Source organism: Sebastes fasciatus, chromosome 13, assembly GCF_043250625.1.
Source record: "Sebastes fasciatus isolate fSebFas1 chromosome 13, fSebFas1.pri, whole genome shotgun sequence".
Taxonomy (NCBI): domain Eukaryota; kingdom Metazoa; phylum Chordata; class Actinopteri; order Perciformes; family Sebastidae; genus Sebastes; species Sebastes fasciatus.
Window position 1 is genome coordinate 9,265,830 of NC_133807.1, and position 25,464 is coordinate 9,291,293.

The 25,464-nt window shown below is 41.5% G+C and overlaps 2 protein-coding genes across 2 annotated transcripts; one reads left to right on the plus strand and one right to left on the minus strand.

Moving 5' to 3' along the window:
• Nucleotides 1-465: 465 nt before the first annotated feature.
• znf598 (zinc finger protein 598) lies at nucleotides 466-12,570 on the plus strand. Its single transcript, XM_074655294.1, has 12 exons — nucleotides 466-786; nucleotides 2,505-2,617; nucleotides 3,574-3,703; nucleotides 5,372-5,583; nucleotides 5,695-5,912; nucleotides 6,153-6,246; nucleotides 7,552-8,045; nucleotides 8,265-8,343; nucleotides 8,436-9,322; nucleotides 9,480-9,645; nucleotides 9,786-9,933; nucleotides 10,871-12,570. The coding sequence occupies exons 1-12, from the start codon at nucleotides 613-615 to the stop codon at nucleotides 11,243-11,245; spliced, it is 3,090 nt and encodes a 1,029-aa protein (XP_074511395.1). The 5' UTR covers nucleotides 466-612; the 3' UTR covers nucleotides 11,246-12,570.
• A 1,030-nt stretch (nucleotides 12,571-13,600) lies between these two features.
• Nucleotides 13,601-24,557, minus strand: syngr3a (synaptogyrin 3a). The gene is made up of 4 exons (XM_074655304.1): nucleotides 24,312-24,557; nucleotides 20,844-21,078; nucleotides 20,297-20,442; nucleotides 13,601-18,106 (listed from the first exon to the last, which is right to left on the minus strand). Exons 1-4 carry the CDS (start codon nucleotides 24,411-24,413, stop codon nucleotides 17,891-17,893), a joined length of 699 nt encoding a protein of 232 aa, XP_074511405.1. The 5' UTR covers nucleotides 24,414-24,557; the 3' UTR covers nucleotides 13,601-17,890.
• Between the last annotated feature and the right edge of the window lie 907 nt (nucleotides 24,558-25,464).

The following is a 25,464-nucleotide window of genomic DNA, read 5'->3' on the forward strand; positions in this document are numbered from 1 at the left end:
ATCAAGTATTATATATAGGTTTTGCAAATGTGTGAGCCATTGAGACCAAGGCTTAATTCGTATCATGCTTCTCAAAATCCAAGAAAGCATCAGGATATATATAAATATATATATATATATATATATATATATATATATATATATATATGGTATGAGTTACTGTACTTTGGGAAATATTAACATGTGCATCAAAGTCCTAAAAAATAAATATACTCTGGTACATTTCTGAATTTTTATTATGGGAGCTGCAAATATGTCAAGATATTATATATATATATATATATATGTTAATATTTCCCAAAGTACAGTAAGTCATACCATCATCAGCTCAGACCAGTGTACTGTCTGGCAGACACCATGGGACACACGTGGACCAGTCCTGATAGGTCTGAGCAGATGAACAAGCGGTGTGATAGGTGTAAGCAGCAGCGCTACCTGCTGTTGGACCTGCCCATCCTCATACTATACAGATCTGAGGTCCAGCAGTTACGTGACGCGGCGGCTGTAGCAGTAGCTGCTCAGACTCTCATAATTACGTAAGCGCTCCAGCTCTGTGTAGCTCCTTCTGATAACAAATACTACTCCAGTTGATCTGTGCCTTTCTCACCAACCATGGCTCCAACCACCTCTAAAGAGACAGAGAAGCACTGCGTCCTGTGCTGCCAAGAAGTGGACATCTTCGCCCTGGGGAAATGCGACCACCCTGTTTGTTACCGCTGCTCCACCAAGATGAGGGTGCTGTGCGACCAGAAGTACTGCGCCGTCTGCCGGGAGGAGCTCGACAAGGTGCGGCTTCCTCCACTACTGTGCCTCGGGGATGCGCCTACTGGTGGTGCTAACTAGGCCGCATCGCTCTGCTGGCTTTATTATAGTAAAAATAAGCAGAATCCAACCGGGCTTCTGCTGTTTACTTTAATGTCACAATGACTTTGTGATTCAGTCAAATGTCAGTGAGTTTAGCTGGTAGAACATGTCAGCTGTCATCTCTCTAACAAACCAGCGTGGTTGAATGGTTGAGCAGTGGAGGCTAAGGCTGCTAGTTGTTGCTCTGCTGCTGGTTAGTTTGCTAAATGATAGATCCTTTTTCTAAGGTGATTGGTGTGTTTGTCTGCCAGTCATCCATTCATTGTGGATCTCTTGATACAAGGTAGCTAGCTGAGTAGATTTGAGTCAACTAGTCAACTCTTGACAGTGTGGTACCATTAAGGGCCTCACTACCTACCACTCCCTTCAAGAGTAATGCTGCTACCAGTCAACAACTTTACAATATACATACTGTTTTGTTGAATACTGCCAACTATTATTACAGCAGGTTGTTGTTACTGTCTAAATGTTTTGAACTGCTTAATTTGGCATACATTACATACATTATATATATACATACATACATACAACCTGCTCTACTGGCTGCTACATTCCCATAATTCCTTAGGGTACATTACATAAGATCTGTGTGACAGGAGCTGTATTTTCAGTTTTTCAGTTTTACCAAACTCTTTACTTACAAGTACTATTGTAAAACTTGCCTATCAGAATATACTTTTTTTTTTAAACAGTGCACTACAGCGTTATTATCTCCCCACTTTCCCCAAAGAGTGTGTGCAGGGAATGAAATTAGCACCTGTCACCTGCCAAATAACAGGGTGAATGTTGGCTGTGGCAGGTAAACATTTCAGGTCACCTGCCACCATGGCAGACAGGTTTTCCTTATATTGAGAAATATTATTTTTAAAAAGCAATTCTAAAGCCTAAATTAAATATAGTCATGGATTAAAGTTACGTGATATATTAAAACAATTCTACGATCTGGTACCACTGACTCGGTGTTTACAATTTTAAAGCGTTCTACCTAGATTTCAGAAGTGGCAGACATAAAAAATGTAGTGGCCGGTAGAAATGTTCAGTGGCAGGTGAGGAAAAAGGTTAATTTCAGACCCTGTGTGTGTGTATAGGATGGCAGTCTGGAAAACATCCGAGGCATTCTGATTTGTGAATTAAAAATTCTTTATTTAGACATGGATAACAACAAAGCATTATTATGACTCAACAAGACTTGATCAGGGTGTGTGGTACAAACCACACACCCTGATGACCTGTGTGTGGTTTGTAACACACACCCTGATCCACGTCTCAATAAAGGATTTTTAATTCACAATCGGAGTGCCCTCGGGTGTTTTCCAGATTGCCATCCTATACCGTGGACTTCCTTTTAAAGTAAGCTGTGGACAATCACTGTTCTTCATTGATATCTGACATTTGGTTCACACTTCTTACAAGGCTTGTGAGTCAATAGTAAAACGACGTTGGTATCACATAGTATCTCTGGGTCGTCAGTTAGTGTAGAATAAACGGATAAACGGCTGAGATTGACGGTAAGTGCCCGGCAACGACTTGTTGTGAAGTAAATGCCATGGAACGAGGGAGGGAGAATGTGACATCTAGCGGCTGAATGTTATAGTGTTATCAATAACACCTTTAAGTTCTGACTGTCATGTTGTTTTCAGGTGGTGTTCGTGAAAAAACGGGAGGCCTTTTCGTCTCTGCCCTACCAGCAGTTCCCCTGTGAGAAGAAGCATGACATCTATTTCTGTGACGAGATGACCTACGCCCAATACAGGTACTGCTCGGCTCCATTCTTTATTATTGTGTTATCCATAGTTAATAATTTGAACTCTCCCTTCTAACAAAGTTGACCGTCCCAACAACTACTCCACCAGTCAAATGCTGGTAACATTTGGTTGCATCTGTTACATTGTTGTGCCACCAAAACAGTGACAGGGAATTGAAACTGAAAACAAATGTCACTGAATAGAAACTTATAATGTAAAAACAAAAGCTGTTACTGAAAAAAGAATAACATGAAGAAAAAAACCTGAAGATTGTTCATTGAAAAACACATTAAATGCAAAAAAATATCAAAACAAAAGAAGGTAATAAGATTGTAAGTGCCTGGTCAAAAAAGTAACAAGTATGTTACATTCATTCTTTATTGGTGTGCAAGTATAGATAATACAAATGTTTCAATGCCAAATTTTATTTGTCAATAACAAAATCTAAAGTCACTATCCTGGCTTCATAGAAAAGCACCTCTTGTCATCTCAGCATGCAGTAGCATGGTGAATTTATCACGGTGCAAAGATGTATACAACCACATACAGATAAAGTGTCCTCCAGTGTTGTCTTCTAGTTTTAGCATAGCACCATTTCATGCTGTGCTCTTGTTTTTACTCGTGTGTGTTGATCAAAGTGTGCAAACAGTGAGTGTTTCTGCTTTATGTGTAAATATATATAGCAGCCAGGTACATGTGCAAGGATTAATCTCTCTGTCAACCAACAGTAGAAATCACCCAGTAACCTGTAGAAAAAGAGAGCCTGTTCTAGTCAACAAAACGTATATAATTGATGTTTGATCACTCCTTTTCTTGTATGTAATTTCCTTTATTGCCCGAAGCAATTTCTCCGTTACCAGGAGCTCATTTGGTTTGGTTTTAATCCTGACTGTTAGTTTCGGATTGTGTGTTTGCTCGAATGAGACATTGATTCAATTCTCTCTCTCTGTGTGTGTTTTATCAGGCATCTGCTGTTGCCAGAGTGCCTCCGCTGTCCAGAGCCGAAGGTTTTCTCCAAGTACGAGGAGCTAGAGCAGCACATGAGGAAACAGCACGAGCTCTTCTGTTGCAAGCTCTGCACAAAGCATCTCAAGGTATGAGGTCATTGGTCAGAGTCGTATTACCACAGAGATACGCCCCTTCTAGCACAAGCAGTCCTTACAGTTTTAACAAGTCGGTTGACCTCTTGTTTGTTTGACCAGTTATAGAATTGATTTCTGCCAAAATTTCAAGTGTGGACCACCAACAAGGTAGCTAATAAGAGCTTTACATCAGACCGGCAATACGTCATCCAGAGTAGCAGTCTCTCATGACCACGCCCCCTTTTGGGGGATAAAATACCTTGTAAATGGCAACAGCGTAACCAGAAGAAGCTGAAACATGTCTCCAACCTTCTACATTAAACAAACCGATTTGATTTAATAACTCTATGCTGAAAAGTAGCTGTGTAGTTAGTTGTACCAACAGTAAAACCAACAATACTGATCTCTGATTTGTTCCCCTGCCATGTCCTAAAAAAGATATAATAGAGGGGCTTTATGGCTCCAAGCTATAGACCAGACCAGCATGGCGTTATCGCAGAGGCTGCGCTTCCGTTTGGGGGGAAATAACTCGCTGTCACATGAGAGAAAATTACAAAAAGCTGTTGTGTAGTTAATATTCACTGTCAGTGTGGTAAATTGCTAAATGATACTGGTGACTAACATGGCTAGATAACGTTGGCTTGAGTGGGAGGCTACTGCAGTATTACAGTCATACATTATAGTTATAAATCTCAGCCTATAGATCAAACAGCTGGCTATTAACATGTTGGTTAGTTACAGACAACACTTAGCCTAACAGGCTTCAATCAAATATGTATAGAAGTCTGGATAAACAATATCTGGCCGCTGTGTTGGATGGGGGAAGGCTGAAGGGGCATGGCGCTGATCAACCTTAATTTATTAAAGGTATCGCAGACGCTCAGGTTCAGGCAAGATCGCAAAATAATTCGTAGAAGTGTATAAAACAAACAATTGTATAACAAGAGATGAATGCATATGAACTTGTCGAAATTACAATCCAAACATACGTTATACGTATTGACATCTATGGGATCTTCAGTTTTCTATCCCCCAAAAGGGGGCGTGGCCTTGGCTCTTTGCGAACAGCCCATATGTGCCGGTCTTGATGTGCGGTGTAATGTAATGGACAGGACACTAAGGAACTTTTTAAGAATCAAACATTGGGACAAATATAATCAATGATTGTTCTTATAATTTTGTGAAATTTAAAATGATGTGGTATTAAAACACATACAGTCACAATATGTACTTTACTGTAGCATTATCCTTGACAGCGGTACATCAGCACATGGTTGACCTGGTATTGGAATAAATGTTTCTAAACTTGTTACTGATTGAAGGAGAAACAATAACATTGGCAAACTTAAAAAGCACAACTGAAAGTATTTGGCTTCAAGTTAACAACACCAGGAAAGGAAACTTTTATTATATTGATATTTCAGAATTATCAGTAAATATTGATCCATCTAATTGTTCCCAGCACCAGTTGTTTTGTAGCTATTTATAAATCTCTTTTGCAATGTGATATGCACTATGTATTTATTGATCTATTTTAGCCCCATTTAAACTGTAAGACTCTCCAGATCCTCCCTACACGGGAGCACTGGCCTGTAAATAAAGTCGAAACTACTTATTGGAACATTTTGGTGACCTGTTATATCTTGACTTGTTCTTTAAACTTATAACCTCTCCCACCAGATCTTCTCCCATGAGCGTAAATGGTACAACCGTAAGGAACTGGCGCGTCACAGAGCACACGGAGACCCAGACGACACCAGTCACAGAGGACACCCGCTCTGCAAGTTCTGTGACGATCGTTACCTCGATAACGATGAGCTGCTTAAACACTTGCGCAGGGACCACTACTTCTGCCATTTCTGTGATGCCGACGGTTCCCAGGAGTACTACAGGTGTGTGTATAACCATTTAGAAAAACCCATTTGGTCACTGGAGTGTGGTGGTGGTGTCTCTCTAGCTCAAGGCAGTTGTTTAATTTTTATTTTTAACCCTGCTATCAACAGCGATTACCCGTACCTGAGCGAGCACTTCAGAGAGAGTCACTATCTGTGTGAGGAGGGCCGCTGTGCCACAGAACAGTTCACCCATGCATTCCGCTCCGAGATCGACTACAAGGCCCACAAGGCCGCAGAGCACAGCAAGAACCGAGCAGAGGCTCGACAGAACCGCCAAATCGACCTGCAGTTTAACTACGCCCTGAGACAACAGAGGAGAACTGAAGGTCGGTAACAAACACAACGTGCGCCGTGCGTCTCTTCTGTTTCTCTGTCTTTCTGTCTCTCTTTCTCTTGACCGCACACACTGACACTCGCTGAGTTATTCCTTAAAGGAGTTCGCTACCTGTATCACACATTTTAGTTTAAAAAAACATATAAAAAATGTGCTGCCGGGCTTGCAATACACTGAGGGAAACCCTGGTTTGAAGGCAGTGAATGTGAATAATGCGTGCGTGTATCCTCAGGTATGGTGACTGGTGAGGACTATGAGGATATGCGTCAGAGTCGTGGAGGAAGAGGAAGGATTCATGGGGGTCAGAAGAGCTGGAGGTACTCCCGGTGAGTCTAAATTAGCAATGCTGCCTTAATTGGATGGAGCTTTATGACTGATTGCGTATCGCAAGTAAGCATCAGACTCGCCACTTCACATGTTGTAAGGTAGATTCCTTTGTATATGTGCACCAACAGCACACAGGAACTTTGCATAATAGGCAAAGATGTGGATGCCATCATGAGCCTGATAACTGGACTGCCGTGCATCCAGTACCATTGTTGAGGAGTGAACGTGGAAAATATTTAATGAATGGCTGCATGACGTTGTCACAACTGAGTGTCCCACAACCTTGTATCGTCACTGTGTGTGTGTGTGTATGTGTCTATGACATTCCTTTCTGTGCAATGTCAGTATTGAAATGTAGCTCTTGGCAGCCTCATCAGTGCTTTTGATGTGTTGCTTTTCAAACCATCAAACGAGCTTTAGTAGGTGTCACAGTCAAATTGAAATCTGTTCTCAATCATTTTTGTTAAGGATGCACACATATATCGATCCGATAAATTATCGGCTGATAATGGGAAATTTATATTATTTATTATTCCGATAATGAAATTATAACCGATAAATAGAGCCGATAAGCCAAATTGATGTGTACTCGCGGTCAGAAACACCGGTGAAACACACTCTGGTTCACGGGAAAAAATACAACGTTTGATAGGCTTTATATTCTTTGAAAGCCAAAGCAGAGAAAAATCTATCTCCCCCTCATGCACTAAAGATAGCATAGCTGTCACCCAACCCTTTTCCATTTCTTTAGTAAGCATAACAGTCTGCTATATGCATTTTGTCATTGTGTTTTATCTGCAGACTAAGCAGGCTTTAGCTTCTATAAAAGCTTTTATTTTTATATTGAGCATTTAATACACTGACATGTCTGATTTGACAGATTATGTTGAAGCATTTCATTTGAATTCTAAACCAAATATAAATATGCACCATTTTGCTCTATAAAAGCCAAATAATGTTTGTGAAGTTTTTTGATGTACGTTATTAGAAAAAATAAATGAACATTTGACGAGTCAGAACTGTTCTTTGTTTTTGTTATGTTAACAATAGGCAGTTAGATTTGTTTAGGTCAGAGCTATGGATGATTAAATCATCTACCTTAGGTGGGCATAATAAACTACTGGTTAGGAACTTCCTTTTAAAATACAAAAATGTGAAGTTATTGTATCGGCCATGATGAGCTGGTAATTAATGTAATAATCGTATCGGCTGAAAAAAATCCATATCGTGCATCCCTAATTTTTGTCCCGTGTTGGTTACTTCTTGCTTTTGAGTGTTATGTGAATGTGTGCTTGTCCACGCAGAGATGAAGAGGACAGGGAGATGGCAGCCGCAATGAGGGCCTCCTTGGCAAATCGTAGACCGGAGGAGAGAGGACCGATGCCAGAGAGAGGACCGATGCACGAGAGAGGACCGATGCACGAGAGAGGACCGATGCACGAGAGAGGACCGATGCACGAGAGAGGACCGATGCACGAGAGAGGACCGATGCACGAGAGAGGAGCGATGCAGGAGAGAAGCGCGATGCAGGAGAGAAGCGCGATGCAGGAGAGAGGAGCGATGCAAGAGAGAAGCGCGATGCAGGAGAGAGGAGCGATGCAGGAGAGAAGCGCGATGCAGGAGAGAAGCGCGATGCAGGAGAGAAACGCTATGCAGGAGAGAAGCGCGATGCAGGAGAGAGGAGCAATGCAGGAGAGGAGTGCTCCCAAATACCTGAGAGAGGAGAGGACCGAGAGAACAGAACCAGAAGAGCCCAGACACAGGACCGGACAAATGAGACCAATAAGCCAACCTCCAGGTGAAAAAGGAAAATATAAAAAGTGTACAAAACAGTTAATGTGTTGTTTATTGGGTTTCATTTGGTTTAGTTACACCGCTGTCCCAAAAATAGTTTTGTTGCATCATGGGATGCCAGCCCTGTAAGGGCTGATACAAGTATTGCAGAAGTAGGAACAGCAGAGAGATCATCAGCAGTCACAGTGTCACCGTGCTGATGCATTTCTTTCTCTTTTAACAGTAAGAACAATGAAGAGCGCTAATCCAGGGGATGGAGAAGATGACTTCCCAGCTTTAGGAGGCAGATCTGCCCCACTCATGTAACTTTTTACACACAGTACAATCACTAAAATCCTCAGCACACACCAAAGTGTTCTGAAAAGTTAAACTTCTGTTGTTTGTGTCCCTCCAGGGTAAAGTCAGCTCCTCCAACGGTAACGGCACCCCATGCAGCTTTGAAGGAAGACGACTTCCCCAGCCTCTCAGCTGTAGCGGTTTCGTCCCCCATGACCCCGGCTTACTCTGCCCAGCCTAGGAAGACTTCCTCTTTCCACGAGGAAGATTTCCCCGCGCTCGTGTCCAAAATCCGGCCCCCCAAACACGCAGCTGGCACCAAATCTGCTTGGTCCAGCCATCCTGCTGTATCTAAACCCAACCCCCAGCCCCCTCCGTCCTCCAGACCTCCCACTCTCCTCACATCTGCATCCTCTGGTCCTCAGCTCCTCACCTCCACAAACTCTTCAACCTCACGGCGGAAAAAGAAGGTAGGGGAGAATGGAAAAGCAACAAGTACCCGGTCTCCTCCTTCTTCTGATGACGACAACAACGTAGGATTGACGCAGAAGGAGTTCCGCTCAGTGCCCACCATGTTGGATATCTCCTCTCTGCTCACCGTTAAAGGAGGCAACAGCAAACCCTCCAGTGTGACCTCCAGCGCTCCAAACCCGCCCCCCAGCACTGATCCTCCTACCTCTAAAGCCAGCAAGAAGAAAAAACAGCAGAAGAACACATCCGCTCCCTCCATGTCTGTGTCTTCAATGTCAGGGACGACACAAACTGCGAGTACAATCTCCGTGGAAACGGCAGCGCAGAAGGAGAACGTCCCTGAGAAAAGTCGGAGCAAACCTCCCTCCAGCGCCGCGACAGCGACACTGATGAGTGGATTGGCTAATGGCCACCCTGAGAAATCACCACCCGTTAGTAAGGAGGCAGTTGTGGTAGCCCCTCATCCCAAGGCAGACCCCCCTCTTGACCCGGAGGAAGAGTTCCCTGCTCTCATGACCAAGAACCCACCACCAGGTACAGCACTACTTAATAATCATCTATGATCTTTCTTTCCTCCACTTCCAGTATATTCTTAACTTACTATGACACATCATACCTAATGCCTTACACATTACCTTTAAGATCAGTTGTTGTGGCAGAAGTAGTAGCTCACACTGTGTTTCTTTCTCAGGCTTCAAGTCCTCCTTCCCGCTGAAGGCCTCCGCTCCTGCCCCATCCTCCGCTATGCCCCCACCTCCACCCGGCCTGGGAGGCTCAGGCACTAAACCCCCCCCAGGATTCACTGGGATCCCCCTCAACAGCAACGTGGTGGAGCCTACTCCGTCTGCAGTCAACCCGTGAGACGATCTCCCTTTTTAATACATGATCTCCTTTTTGGTTTTCTGCGTTGGACAAAGATTTTGTTGATGTCAGTGTTGGCCTTATGATGCACTAAGTATATTATATAAAATATTTTGTTATTATTATTTTGTCCCAGGCCCCCCAAGGTGTCGAGCAGTGAATACCTGGTGCCAGAGGACTTCCATCAGAGGAACCTGGAGCTGATCCAGTCCATTAGAATGTACCTCCACAACGATGAGTCAAAGTTCAACCAGTTCAAAAACTACTCTGCTCAGTTCAGACAGGTACTCGCCACATAATAATCACAAATTAGGATCCTGAGAATTATTTTAATATGTTATTTTCTCATCATTAATCACAAATTTTACTCCTGGAATTGTGTACATGAATAATTATAACAACAATAGATGAATTCTCAATTATATAAATGTTTTAATACAGACAATTTGTCAATACTATACAATATTAGTTATTAAATTTGGATAAAAATTAGGGGTGTTACGATTCTAGATCGGAAATCGTTCGAAATTAGCTTCCGATTTTGATCATTGAAAACAGAAGCAGGATCGGCAATTATTTAATTTTTCTCCGCCCTGCTTACTTGCATCCGACAAAAAAAAACAACACAGCTCAACTCAAGAAATATAACTGCCATCTCACTCATGGTTAAAACGATAAACCAGCACAAAAATCATAATTACCAACATAAGCCATCATGTTCTGAACAGACACATTACATTACAAACATTAACTAAAGTACCATTTGCATTTCGGAACATAAAACAACAAACTTAAACTACTCAGTCCAGCATTTAGGACTAGGCAGGCATGATGGGAAATGTGGCACTTCCTGCATATGCCTATGGCATTTTACACTGCATGAATTAGCCTAGTGGACTTAAAAGTTAGTTAGTTTTCTTACCCATCATGGCTCTCCTACTCTCACTTGGTTTAACATTAAGTCATTGCATCTCCTGACAGAATTTCAGCCTACATGTATGTATTTTCAGCTCAACATTGTTGAATCAGAGCAGCTAGACACCATCGTCTAACAATAGCACGCTTCAATAAAAAATCGTGAGAAGATCGTCGAGAATCGTGACGACCCCTAAAACAAAAACAGATATAATACCGTAATTCTGAAGCCCCAAGGTTATGTGTTGGTATCTTGATGGCTTCCTCACCCTGCTAACTCCTGACCTTCTTCTCTTTTGTTCCCAGAGTGTGATATCAGCAGTCCAGTACCACAGCAGCTGTAAGGACCTGCTCGGAGAAGACTATAACCGCATCTTCAACGAGCTGCTGGTGCTCTTGCCGGACACCGGCAAGCAGCAGGAGCTCCTGTCTGCCCACGGAGACTGTAGGGCGCTGGAGAAGCAGTCAGGCGCTGGAGGAGGAAAGAAAAACAAGAACAAGAAGAACGCCTGGCAGATGCCGACCACGGCGGCCAACATGGCAGCTGATCTGGACTGCCAGGTGTGTCCCACTTGCAGACAGGTACTCGCCCCTAAAGACTTCAACTCCCACAAGACCCTGCACACCAGGGACAGTGAGGAGTTCCCTTCCTTGCAGTCGATTAGCCGTATCATCAGCTAGCCCCTCGTTTTTTTTTTTCTCTCTGCTCCGTTTGCCATTGTGGGGCAGATTTTCAGTTGCAGCAGCCAGCGTGGGAAACTGTAGCCTGTTTCCCGCGTGACCACGTCCCAGTGGAGTTTGGGGCTCATAACGAATATGAATTTAAGATGGTTTATGGTGTTTTTACTTTCTGCGGGGCTCATGTTGATAGGTTTTGTGTGAACGGTTTCACACTTTAAACACACAGGATCGCCCCATCTCAACTCGATTTCCACTCGCATCCTTTGAGGACGTCTCCAGCTGGCACTGGCACTGGCACAACGTCCAAATAGAAACTGTCGATTTTATTTAATGAAAGAGGGAGAGACGAGCTAAGGCTTTACTTGAATGCTTCGCTCCCGAAATACAACAAAAAAATTGTATTGATTTACATTTTTTTACCTTGCTTTGTGTTTTCACTTAAACAAGAAGATGACAAAAATGTATTTTGTTAACATCAACGCTGATAAAAGAGTATGTATGATTTCCCCCAGCGGGGCTGCTCGGTTAAATAACTAAATAAAAACACCAACATGTTCGGATCAACTATTTTAGCACCATATTTATTTAAGTGTAGCTGTTTAATTGCCTTTTAATTGTCCGTTGCTTCATGCAGAGGAAGGCCTGTTGAGTGAATGGATTGTTCCCGTTGTGTAGGAGGATGACAGGAGGTAAGCTGCTTCAGGAATTAGAACAAATTTTGCTTGGATACCATTTTTTTTTTTTTTATTCTGATCATTTTGCTGACCATTAGATGTGGTTTATTGGCTGATTGATGGACTGGTTACTCAGTGGACGTTGCACTAGGTTTCAAATTGAAACTAAATGTGACTAAACAACGTAAGAGTGTCCTCGTTATGTTCGATAATACATCTAATTTTTTTTTTTATCAGTGGTAAAATGAGACACTAACCACTGAGGTAGCTCTTTCTATTTAAGTCTCCAGGTTATAGGTATACATTTTGTTATAAGTTATCATAAAAAATTCCTATCATAATGCTTCCAAATCAAAAAAACATCAGTGTCGTCATTCTCCTACACGCTCTACACTCTGCCTCCGTTTGATTCCAGCTTTTACACACTGGGCTTGTTGTTTACTCTAGTTTGTTAGAGGGGGGGGCTGGTTCCATCCAGCACACAATCTGTTCATCTTCTCTCTCAGGACCCTTCGCCTGCACCACTGACCACCTGGGTGTGTGTCTGTCCTGTGTGTGTGTGTCTGAATGAATGTGTATATAGAGTTTGTCTAAACATCACACAGCAGCTTACTCTATTTTCTGTCTGGCTTCAATAAAGCTGTTTCTGTCAGCACTGTACATTTCTGTATCTTTGTTAGAGGTGTGTGTGTGTGTGTGTGTGTGAGGGAGAAATGTGTGGTGGTGGAGAAACACATTTATAGGTAGTCGGCTGTAATTTCTGCATAATGAGACATTCTTGCCACATAAAACAAACTGCGTCTTTATAATCAGCTACGTGTTATGTATGTCATCTGTGTGTCATGTATTACAAAATGTACATATGGGAAAAGCAAAACTACAGTCTGTTATTTTACCTATATTTTCATATAATCTGGAAACAAAAATTCAATTCAAGTCTTAAATAATTCTACTGAACTCGGCCGTTTTTCTGATCTACTGTTATACCTCAAATATTGAATAGTCTTGGGTTCATAATTTGGATTATGACTGTCCACAAATTATTGTAATGCATTCATTTTTTTTTTTTAAAGTGACCATCCCAAATCTATTCGTTGAATATTTCATATAATTTAGACCTGCAATAACAGATTTTTTTGGCCACTTTTGGGCAGCATAGACAAGATGTGAACACAATATTGACTTATAACCTTTTAAAGTTGATATGGCTAACTAGTGAGCAAACGTGTTTTTTGGGGGAGGGTTTTACACATCCAGCAGTTACAGAGCAACATTATCATTCATCAGGTGTTTTGTTTTTGTCCACCTGATGAATACAAGTTCAATACTCACTCCCTTTTGGCACTGTTTTTGGTCTCCACCAACTGTATCAGACTTTTTAAGCGTGCATGTGAGCGTGCCCCATTGGCTAGCTCACGGCCGGCGCTCTTCGCTGCCGTTTCGGAGGCGTAGCACCCGCCCTCCTGTTGCCCCCAGATAAACACTGTCGGCTCTGTCCGCACTGTTGCTCTTTGTTTTCACTGTTAGCGCCGTTAGCTGCGAGCCGCCGGCTCAGCCTTCACCGTGTTGAGACCTGTGCGGAGGCAATAGAAATGCTGCCAATCTCGCTTTTTCGCACCTTTTTAAAGATAATGCAAATCTTCACACATTAAAGTCAAGCACAGAAACAGGCAGTCCAAAACATGTTTTCTTTTTTATTCGAGTGACGGTCAGACTGCAGTCCAGAGACATTCAGGTAATAGACAGTGACACACATCTCTGTACACGGCGTTTTTTACACTGAAGAGGTCAAACATCTTCAGAACAAGAAGAAACAACTCAGAGGAAACATGTTAAAGGGGCAGCACGCTACAAAATCAATGTTTACTTGTTTGTTGGTCGATGGTGGGGGTTGCATTTTATTATCAATATTATGGGGGGGGGAGATATTGTAACATCCATGCAATGTATTATACTGGAAACCACACAACTGATGGCACCTGCATTACTACAAATCATCACCTTTTTATAACCTCAGTCTAACAAAACGACAGCATGATCACATTGATTTTGGTGCCGACGGCTCCTTTAAGAGTGGTCAAACAAAGTATTTCCAACAAAGAGTGCATTCTAGTTAATAAATAATCATTATTAATATTATTTTTATATTTTCAGTAGTACAGGACAAACCATACCCTAAACAGCATCACACACAGGTTCCATTTACTTCAATAACGTACTGAATTTTACAATCAACCAATACCACGGTAGTGTACATGGGCCAGAGCACAAAACATAGAGAATGCTTGTATTATTTTTATCTACCACACTGACTGAAGAAGAGACAGAAGCACTGAGAACAATAATACAACCTGACCTGACAGTACCCCAATAGTACCTAATAGTACCCCAATAGTACATAATACCACCGTCAACACCCCAGTCTCACCTCACCACAGTTAACAGGTTACCAGTAATACCCAAGATTTAAAGAACTATACTGGTGTTTTTTCATATTTTAGCATAATTGTTCATTCTTTAAGGGTTACAACTGTAATATTCTGTCAGAGTTTCATTCTTGGGGGAGTGGTATCAGGTCGAATTTTAACATTTCATGTCTCTCTAAGCTGATATTCATATCATATTAGAATGAACCAAAGCCAATGGCTGTTTTTTAAAGATTAAAAATCAATTGTTTCAAGGAATAGTTGGCAGTAATGTTCAAACAACTTGTAGGTAATGGGCTACAACATGAAAAACCACAAAGAATAGTCCTTTTAAACTTGCACCAATTAGACTTAACTGGTACCAAACCATACCCCGAGTACCTTGAGAGTATTTGGAAACCTGAAACCCCATCCAGTATTACTCCACAGCACTGTTGCACCTTTTCCTGAACCAAAATACCAAAATTATCCCTCAATTTATAACATATAACCCACTTAACTATGCACTCGCTGACAGACTGGTGAATAAAATGATGTTTTATAAAAGTCATGCTCACAGGTAAATCTTAAAACGGAGTGGTCTTGGCTCTGTTTTACAAGATTTACTTTGATATGATCTTAATCCTTTTTAGCGCTGGAACTAGAGCAGACAGAAATTGGCTTAATTTCCATTTGCCTTAAGACTGCATTCAGAATCGGCATTGTTAGTCTGTGAGTCATTAACCTCATGAATAATGAACAAATTTCATTATCACCTGATTTGTGTGAGTAGGTGTCTTATCTAACTGGAATAGGAATACACAGCCTGTATACTAACTCAAGGCCCGACTACCTCACTACAGTTTATAGTTTTCAGCATTCTGGGATGGTTTCACCCTGGAGCTTTGAGATATGTACACACTAGTGTACGTGTGACCAACAAGATCATGAGGTTGAGAGTGAATAAATGAAAGAGTTGTTGTGGGCAACATGGTCACACTTCTGACAATAAACTGTGATTAATATAACACAAGAAGGAATGCTGTCCACGACTGGCGAATCTCACTTTGCAAAACAACTTGTCAAACTTAAGAATTACATAGTATTCAATATATAATGAGATCTATACAATACAGTTTCATGCATTATTATCATGATTACTTTTAAAACTCTTGAGAGCCCCAGTTGTCCCACTACTACTGCTGCAGTACCTTCGCTGGTCAGCAGAGGGCCCTGTTTTATAAAGGATCAGTTAGATTAGCAGGCAAAGGCGTTCTACGGGTCAATTATATCACTCTAATATGAAGTTTATATTTGGCTCTGTTCATCAAAAAAAACTTAGTTTCATACTTTGTGATTCATATGTCTTAACTAGTAGCAGAAAGACTATTTTTATTTTGGGGAAAATGATTAAATGGCGTAACAGACTTCTGATTTCCTCTTCTGCACTAAAACTTTGACAAACACATGTTCAAGAAAATAACTTTTTCTGCACCACACAATTTAATTAACTACACACATTCACACAGTTTCACACACACACCTCTCTCATGCATGCTAATGCACGTGCACATGTACACTTGTTGCACGTGGACGCACTCTTTACACACTCACACACAAACTACAGATTCGCTGATGGCGAGTGTACGTGAACCACGACACAGACACTGCTACACACCGACATGGTTGGCATGGTAACTATCTACATCAGGGCCCTTAGCGACCAACATCCACCCATCCCTGTCCCTGTCACCATGGCAACAAATTCAGACCCCCCCTCCCTCCCTCCCTCAATGGCAAGATTGCAGGATCAATGAATTAGCCAGCTAGCGATCCTTAACATCCCACAAACAGATTTTTCGTTTGCCTGAGACTGCACTGAATCTTCCAGCAACTCGACCTCCCTCGCTGAATAAAAGCTCATCTGTTGCCCCCCCCTGCTTTGTGATTACATAAAATCCTATAGACATTAACAACGTAGTAGTAACGTGGTAATCAGAAGACAGCAATAAGAACATAGGGCAGTTTGGCAGCTTCTAAAACGTAAACATAAACAGACCTGACTTACCCACAATCTCCCCTCTCGCCCTATTTACACACAACATAGGACGCTGTCTCAAATCACACACTACATACATTCCCTGGTACCACGGACGGATTATTGGACAATGGGCCCATGGGCACAGACACGTAATGACCACCTCTTGGTGGTGGTCATTTTGAGTCTCTTCGTAGTTATTTTGTGTCTCCTTGTAGTCGTTGGATTGACTTTCCAACAAGAAATGTTAAAAATCACTTCAAACAGAGGCTCTGGTCCAGAGGCCCCCTGACCCTTTTTGCCTTTGGACCTGTGCCCCTTAGGCCCATTCAATAATCCATCCATGCCTGGCACAGAAAAATAACAGACTGAAAAGTGATTCACCGTGGATTACAGTTTCCCCAATGAATCTTAAGAGTGGTAAACTGACCCTTGTACACTAATGAACCAGAATCACACAGATTCCTGACGATGTACTCGAGGACTATTTTGCATTGTGACACTGTTTTTCTTTAAAATATGTTAAAAGAAGGATTCCACCACATCGAGGAAGACCATAAATATTTGAAAGGATTATATAAAAGCTTGTTGACCAAGGCTGATTTTATTTTCCGTTAGATTCATATATAATTTCCATATCTTGCAAACTTCACCAGGGAAGCTCAATCAAAATCAGATCCAACAATTTTAATTTGCCTGAGATTTATTAGTACAATTCAAAGACTAGTATGTAATCTGAGACAGCGCCTAAAATTGGTCTAATCTGACGTTAACTATAGCCTACCTACAGTACAGTACATACCTACCTACAGACCTACATAAGAATGTGAGATATTGCACTTAGTCACAAAACATTGTCATTGTTTTTTTTTACAGCATGTGGAAATCTACTAAATTAAGTCACTGTCTGAGACACACAGTACAGTATGGCACTTAGTTGATCTCTAAGTTTGGAAACATGCAGAACACACATGATCACTTTTAACTGCAGCAGGGAAACGGGGGGAGGAACAACCAGACCGTACTGTTGCTAAAAAACAAAACATTCCCCGTACTGTTTGGCATGATAGGGGATTTTGACACTTCAGTGAGTGGAAAGAAGACGATGAAGGTGCTGTATGTGAGTGCCTTCTGCACTATTTCTACTTAATACTGCTTTGTGGTGGAGTCACTCACTTGTTGATCCCTTCATCGCTTGTTTTGGTCAAAATAGTGTTTTAAATACTGCAAAGGTGGCCTCCTCTTCTACATTTCCTCCTCTTTGTTTCCTTTCTCTCTCTCATCTGCTCTGATCCGACGACAAGGGATTTGCGAAAGTAGGAATTTGAGTTTAACATACAGGTCAAGAATAAAGCTGGAATGTTACGGAAGGAAAGGAAACAAGAGGAGGGAACAAAGAAGGAGAGACCGTTTTTTTTTTGTTTTTTTTTAACAATTCTTGAAAACTCAGCCCAGATCAACACATAAATAACTGCAGGTGTAACATCACTTTCCTCTCATTCCTCTTCCACCATCAGGTCTATGCTATCTAGTAAATGGGAACCTGGTATGTGGGTGCTGCGTTGTTCTCGGTGAATGGCGGGCTCTGGTAGGTCTCTGTGGTCTCGGTGGTGGTGCCTCCTGCTCCTGGTGAGTTGGAGGGGTACGGCTGGGTGGGCGCACCGCCGTCCATGTGCTCCGTGGTGAACAGAGTCATGTCTGTGCCGAGCAGATACTTCTGGACCGCACGCACTGTTAGTCCGGCCTACAGGGGCAGAGAGGAGGGGGCAATAGATGGGACAAGATTAAAGAAAAAACAACTCTAGGTACTGAACTAGTCAACGTAAACCAGACTGAATCATGAAAGCTCAGTCAGCCATTAGCAGAAATGGAATGAAATATTCATAACTATGTTTTCATTAGTGTATAATCTCCTGAAACTAAGAATCATTGTCTTTTCGTTAGCTTTGAAGGAGCCCTTCATATAGTGAGCGTGTCCTCTTCATGGAGTCTGCCATGTTGCTCCACCATGTATCTACAGTAGCCCAGAACGGACAAACCAGCCTTTCACGTTATTTACGTTACCTGAAGGCCATCGTAGTTCTGTGACACACTTGTGAAACTATGGTAACGTGAGCTGCAGAGTGCAAAATTGTGGTTCCATTAGCCACCGTCTGACTTCTATTGCTATTAAAGTAGTATTATTATGTTAAGGGTGGTCTCTGAGCGAGGTGAACGGCGTTACCACGGTTTCGCTCTCGGTGGCTCACGTTACCGCAGTCTTGGAAAGGGAGGAGCGAGCGGAGGGGTACTCAGTTGGTTGCAATCTGCAACCACACCACTAGATGCCGCCGAATCCTACACACTGCACCTTTAAAGGAATAGTTTGACAATTTGGGAAATGTGCTTCTGAGGGAGAGTAAGATGAGAAGATTGATACCGCTCTCATGTCTGTCTCTTAAATATAAGCCAGCAACTGGTTAGCTTAGTTAAGCATAAAAACTGGAAACAAGGGGAAAATCACTTGTTGCCACGCAACCAGTGGAGAGTCCAGGAAGTTACTGCTCCCAGCCAAGGAATAGTCCAGCACATAGCCCCCGTAAAATGGTGAATTGACCAACACTCTTGATTCAACGAACAAGATATAACATGCTAATTTATTAGCTTTAGTGTTGCTGGAAGGCAGATTTTGTTACCTTCAGCCAGAGCCAGGCTAGCTGTTTCCCCCTGTTTCCAGTCTTTGTGCTAAGCTAGGCTAACCTGCTGCTGGCTGTAGCTTTATATTTAATGGACAGATATGAGAGTGGTATCTATCTTCTGATCTAACTCTCCACCTGAAAGTGAATGAGGGTATTTCCCAAAATGCAGAACTATTCCTTTTAAAAAAAAGTGTAAATGTTTAGACAATGAGGACGACGCCTCTAAACTCACACACCTCGTTAACTACTGAAAGTAGGCGCAGCGTAAACAATATTAAACACGATTCAGCAGATGCATGAACAGTTTGTTGATTTAAATTTAGTCAGAAACCGATTACTGAATAGATCAGGTCATGGGTGGATTATCAAACAGGCCTAACAGGCACTGGGTTAGGGTTCCTTAATCCAGAACCTCTTTCTGAAGTGTTAACTTTTAATTTTCTCTTTGGAAAGTCAGATTGCTCACTCAAAAGTGGGCATGTCCCGATCAAGTTAACCTATACCTCAGCTCAATATAAAGCTATTGGCATATTTTAGATTCTAAACCGATAAGGATTATCGATAAGCGTAATAGCATCAATAAAATCCTAATGTTACCCGTCTCTATTCGTGTTATGAATACAAAACGTTATGATGTTATTTTTGTTATCGCCAATCGTTCCCGATCTTGAATAAAAATCTGATGCAGACCTTTGAGTTATAACTTTGAGAAGTTCTTTGTCTCCATTGTGACAGGTGCAGTTTTAAACCAACAGAAGCACTTTGAAGTCATGGTTGACCTGCCAGATGTGGTTGAACAATATGTGGGGTTTTTTTTTGCTATTAGGTAGGAGGGGGGGGGGGGGGATTTCCTGCATCTGTGCTCAGGAGCCCATTGTCTCATAATCATGGCCATGGTGCTCAAGGTGATATTGTACATTTGTTCAACAGTGTAGTGTGTGTGTTTTCTGCAACCCTGAATGACAAACCTATAGGAACAATGGGTGAAACATTTGTTCTGTAAGGTTCAGGAAAGGTTCATGTTAATGTTTCAGGGATGGAGAGCACCGGTCAGTCATCTATTGGCTGGTTAAAGGCTGGTCTGCACTCATTCACATATGCCTTTTGAGCTTTTTCCAGACCTTAAGATGTAAAGAATCACTATCCAGAAAAAGGTAGGTAGGTAATTCTGTTCAAATATTTTTGAGTTGTGCATTTGTTTCTATTGCTGCACGTGTGTGTATCCTCTGTATGCATCTGTAGCTGCATGTTCTTACCCAGCTGATTATGGAGAAGAAGGAGAAGGCGATGGCCGCTCGGGCTGCGTCCGCCCCCTGGTTGAGTGGCAGCTCATCAGCCGTGGTTCGAGACCACTGATTGGCCAGGAAGCAGAAACTGACAAAATACAGGAAGGTCCAGAAACCTGCCAGAGACCAGTGGAATAAACAAGACTTTGTTACAACAGAAAGAAAAAGGTAATTTCCAACTTAACATGAAACACAACGACCCTGCAGGTGCTGATTTCTTAAATCTGGGCCAGATGAAGCAGTTCTTTGTTCCCTCTTGAAATTAAAAAGACTCATTTCTCTAGTAGGCTACCTTTCATGTAAGTTTACAGGTTTCATTTCTCTTGATGTCAGTCATCTGAAACAGGGAAACGCGCATGGTTGGGCTACTTTTTTTTTTTGCATTTTGGGGAAACCCAGCCTTTTGAATCCTGACGATTAGAAATAAATCACAGGCTACACTGCCTGACTCTTGGGAAGTTATAAGAACACGTATTTCTGTCAACTTTTGTGTGTAAATAAGTCTGAACTTCCTCACCCGAGAAGCCGACCTCGAGCATTATAGCCTTCTTCCTGTCTTTGACGGAGCTGATGGAGGAGAACTTGTAGTCGAGCAGGAAGAAGAAGGAGCACGCCAGCAGGCCCACCAGGCCCACGAAGACGCCGTAGTTGCACGCGTCTCCGTTCTTATTGAAGACGCAGTGGAGACGCTCGCTGCCCATGTTGACATAGCCCTCGTTCACGATGGAGGCAAATACCACCAGGGAAAATATCTGTGGATGCAAGAGGACAAGAGGAAGAGGAGAAGATGGAGTAAGTGAGCGACAGAGAGGAGGAGATGGAGTAAGGAAAAAAATGATTAACATAGGAATTATTGCCTAAACAATCAATATATCTCTCATTCTCTCTCTTGTTGCAGGCTCACTGGAAACGACTCCAGAGCGTCTCTGTGAGACCAAAAGGCATTAACCTAATTTCCCCTCTTTCTCTCTGACTGACTGGAGAGGTGGATGCTTCACTTCCCCTCAAGAATCACATCGTCCTGAGGCGATGATGATGATGTGTGCACCGAAACAGGAAGTGTGATAAAGGTTAGCTCATGCTATAAAACGTTTTTGCCCCTGTTAGTTCATCCTTTTACAATGAATAACACCCTTATAGGTCTGATCAATAGGTCTGTATTCCTTCCTACATCTGTTCTGGATTCACACACTGACACTGATCAGCTGACTAACACTGGGTGGCAGAATAGGGCCATGTGACACACACACAGTCACACTTGGGGGTGTGGGTCATATGATGGTGGAGGGACACACAATGGGATAATGCTCGGTCCACATTTGAAACTAATCACATGTGTGGGTTTAATCTGGGCAGATACACTCAGGTGCTTTTAGTGAATCAGCATGATGAATCAAAGTACTGCATCGACAAATGGAAAGATTCACTGATTTCTGTGCATGATTTTAAAAATATGACTGACATTTTTAAGCAGTTAAAGATAAATTCTACTATTGAATATTTTGACATTGTGATATCTCTTCGATTCTGTGAGGTTCAGTGCGCTACAAGAGTCATTTTCATCATCTATTATTTACTTTTTTAAGTCTAATCACTGTCCCTGTATACTGGTCTCATCTGCTTTAAACTTTTTAATGTTTTTTTATTTATTTATTTATCCTTTACTTAACCAGAAAGGTCCAATTGTGATACAATATCTCTTCTGCCAGGGAGTCCCGGTCTAGATGGGCAGCAAATTGTATATATGAGTACAAACGGACAGATAACGTCACAATGAATAAACAAAACACAACAACAGAAGCAAAACATACAGGAATCAGAGGCTAAAATAATCAACGCAAAATAATGTTAAAAGCAACTACATTGCTCTGTAAAAACTGATTTTTAAATATTGTATAGCCTACTTCTCAACCCAAGGTGGGGAACCACTGGATTAATCTGCCTAAATGTATATAAAGTATTTTTTTTTTTTTAAATCTCCATCTCGACCAGCTACAACAGTAAAATGGTTCTACTGCACTGTTGCATCAGTATTAACAATCTAATAATGTCATTAATACTTCAGTAACAGGGGACACTTTTCTGCTTAAAACATACTGTAGCCTACACATGCTTTCAATACTATAAGTTGGCACACATTTAGCTGATAATACGTTTGTACTTTTGCTTGGATCTGAGTACGTCTTCCACTACTTATTGTAGCTACAGGATGAATATCATGATGTGATGTGGCACATTTTGAAGGTTTTCAGCTCCAAGGGGGAAAATACACCAAAAAGGGTGTAAAACAAAACTTGAAAGCACATAAGCCCACATTGTTTAATAATGATTGATCTATGGGCTAAGGGTGGATTTGTCCTTAATAATAGGCTCACAACCTATTCAGAGGGACTCAGTAGTAAATCACCTCTAGAAACATCCAAATCATAGACTTATTATGGATGAAATTATTCGCACATATCTCTCGGTCTTGGACACACTGTTAAGAATTTCCCAGTAAAATAACAGTAAAGAACTGGCAGCAGGGTTGCCTTTATGTTACTTTAAAATTAACATTATTATACTGTCGCTGAAATTTACAGCTTTGTACTGTTAATGAAAAATACTGTTTGAACTTTATTAATTTCACAGTATTTTACAGTTAATTTACTGTTTAAAGATACATTATATAGCTGTTTTTCACCTTTCTTTTACATTATCTTACTGATTTGTTTTAATGCACTATTTAGGTTGTATTTTTACATACATTTTAATAAACATTATTTTTTGCCTATATGAATAGACTTAGCAGGTTACAGACATAGGGATAGTCACACTAAATACGATTAAAGGCACTTGTTAGGAAAAAGGCTATAATAGACTTGTTGACACTTTTCCCAAAATGTCTCTCTACATCTGGCTACAAGCACAGAATGCAAACCATAACAACATGTGAGTGAAGAACAATAAAGCTAATTCACTGATTTTACAATCATGTACAATGTACAAGCCTCACATGAGCAGATCAGGTCCCAGAATTAAACAAATACTGCATGAAACTGTTACTGATGATACTTTAGACAGTTGATCAGCAGTAAAGTGCTGTTTGTTAAGAATGCATTATAGTTCAGTTAAAAAACGGCCTATGAGCGTAATTTAACAGGTTTTCTTTTGTATTAACAGTAAAGCACTGTTTTTAGCAATAACAGGTTAATACTGTTGAAATCCTGCTGTAAATGAACAGCAATTGTTTACAGTGCAGATCCCCCCTCTTCGGTGTCTGTTAAAGAAGACCTTTCTCCGTGTCACCCAAAGGTGATGCGTTTACATCAAACGTCAGGAGCCACGACGCGTCTCCGTGGCGCTGCTGCTGCGTGCGTAATGGTGAGCGCGGACCAATCACAGGTGGGATGACGGGACGACGACCGTTTATAAGGGTAAATCAGCAAAATCATTAGCTGGAAATGTGATTGGCGACATAAAACCAAGAAGGTGTGTGTATAGTAATACAAAATAAAAAAAAATAATAGGTGAGATGAAGAAGAGGAAGCAGGAGGAATGAAATGGATCATGTCTTTCTCATTTTCTACACAATCCGCTCTGCTGCACATCTTTATCTGTATTTGTAAAGCACTGCCAGGCGAGATATTTAACATGAGGATAGGTTGATCCATAATAATAATAATAATAATAATAATAATAATAATAAAACAAACAAACACATCTGTAGTGAAATCAGTGTCATGGTGTCAGGGTGCCAGACAGCCACCAGGCCCTGCAGGTTACACCCTGAACGTTGCATTTCTATATAAACACACTCCAATAATAATCATCCATTTCTTTGGTTTTCCATTTACACACCCTGCGGATCAATCATTTCCAGCATTTCTGGGCTGTAGATTTGCAGTGAGAACACGTCACGGTGTCTCTCTCAGCAACGGCAACACGGAGCCCCCGCATCCACACACACACACACACACACACTAATACCAGCAGTGCCGCTCACCCAGGACAGCACTCTGAGGATGGTCTGCGGCTGTTTGATGAAGGTAATCGGGTCGATAGTGGACCCGGCTCGGCCCGCTCCGAACGATCCCACTCCGTCCATCTTCTCTCTCTCTCTCTCTCTGTCTCTCTCTCTCTCTCTCGGTGGCTCCTCGCGGCTCCACGCTCCCGGCTCCTCCACGGCGGCAGCAGGATGGATGGATGGACGCGCTGCTGCTGCTGCTCCGCTGTGGGGACGGCGACGGCGCGCACGCACAGACGCTCCGCGAGTGGGGAGCGTGCATGACCGACGTGACCGCGCTATATACACAGAATTTAATCATGCCAATATAGTGTGTAATAATTCTATGATGCTGTGCAATCATTATATATTTATCTGACGGACACTTTGTGCAATAATCTGTCATCTCATTAATATACATATTGTATTTTTAAATTTTATATTGTATTATATTTTATATATATATATATATATATTTTATATATATGTATATTTATATACATATATATATATATATAAAATATAATATAATACAATATAAAATATAAAAATACAATATGTATATTGTATTTTATATATACAATATATAATATATATAAACATATACATATTTCTTTTTATCTGTGACCCGGCAGCCATGTTGAGATCAGTCTAGGAAATACCAAGCACCGCCTACCAGCCGGAGCAAACTTTCTAATTTTACAGCTAAACGGTACACTACAAGATGTTTCTGAAAACATTTGAGGTGAGAAATAAGCAGTAACAGAATATTGATTCATATTCGATCAGCGCCGCCTAGTTTGACCTTTGATCGGAGTTTGCGAGTGATTGACAGCTGCCTCCGTTGAATGAACAGCCAATAGGAACGCGCTCTCTCTGAAATTACCTGTGATTGGCCAAAGTCTGCCGTCATGGGCTAGATTTTTTAAAGCCTGAAAACAGCCATGCGGAGGTGCAGAAGTCTAGTTATCTCTCAGAACACTTGAATTACAATATGCTGAAAGTTATAGATTGTTTGCCCAATGATGCCAAAAATATTCTGCCTACTGCAGGTTTAAGTGCATCCACAAAATTATAGTTTCAAATTGTGGATTGTAAACACAACCCCCCCCCCCCCCCCCAGATTTCTAAAACCTTAAATTTCCAGAAAAGA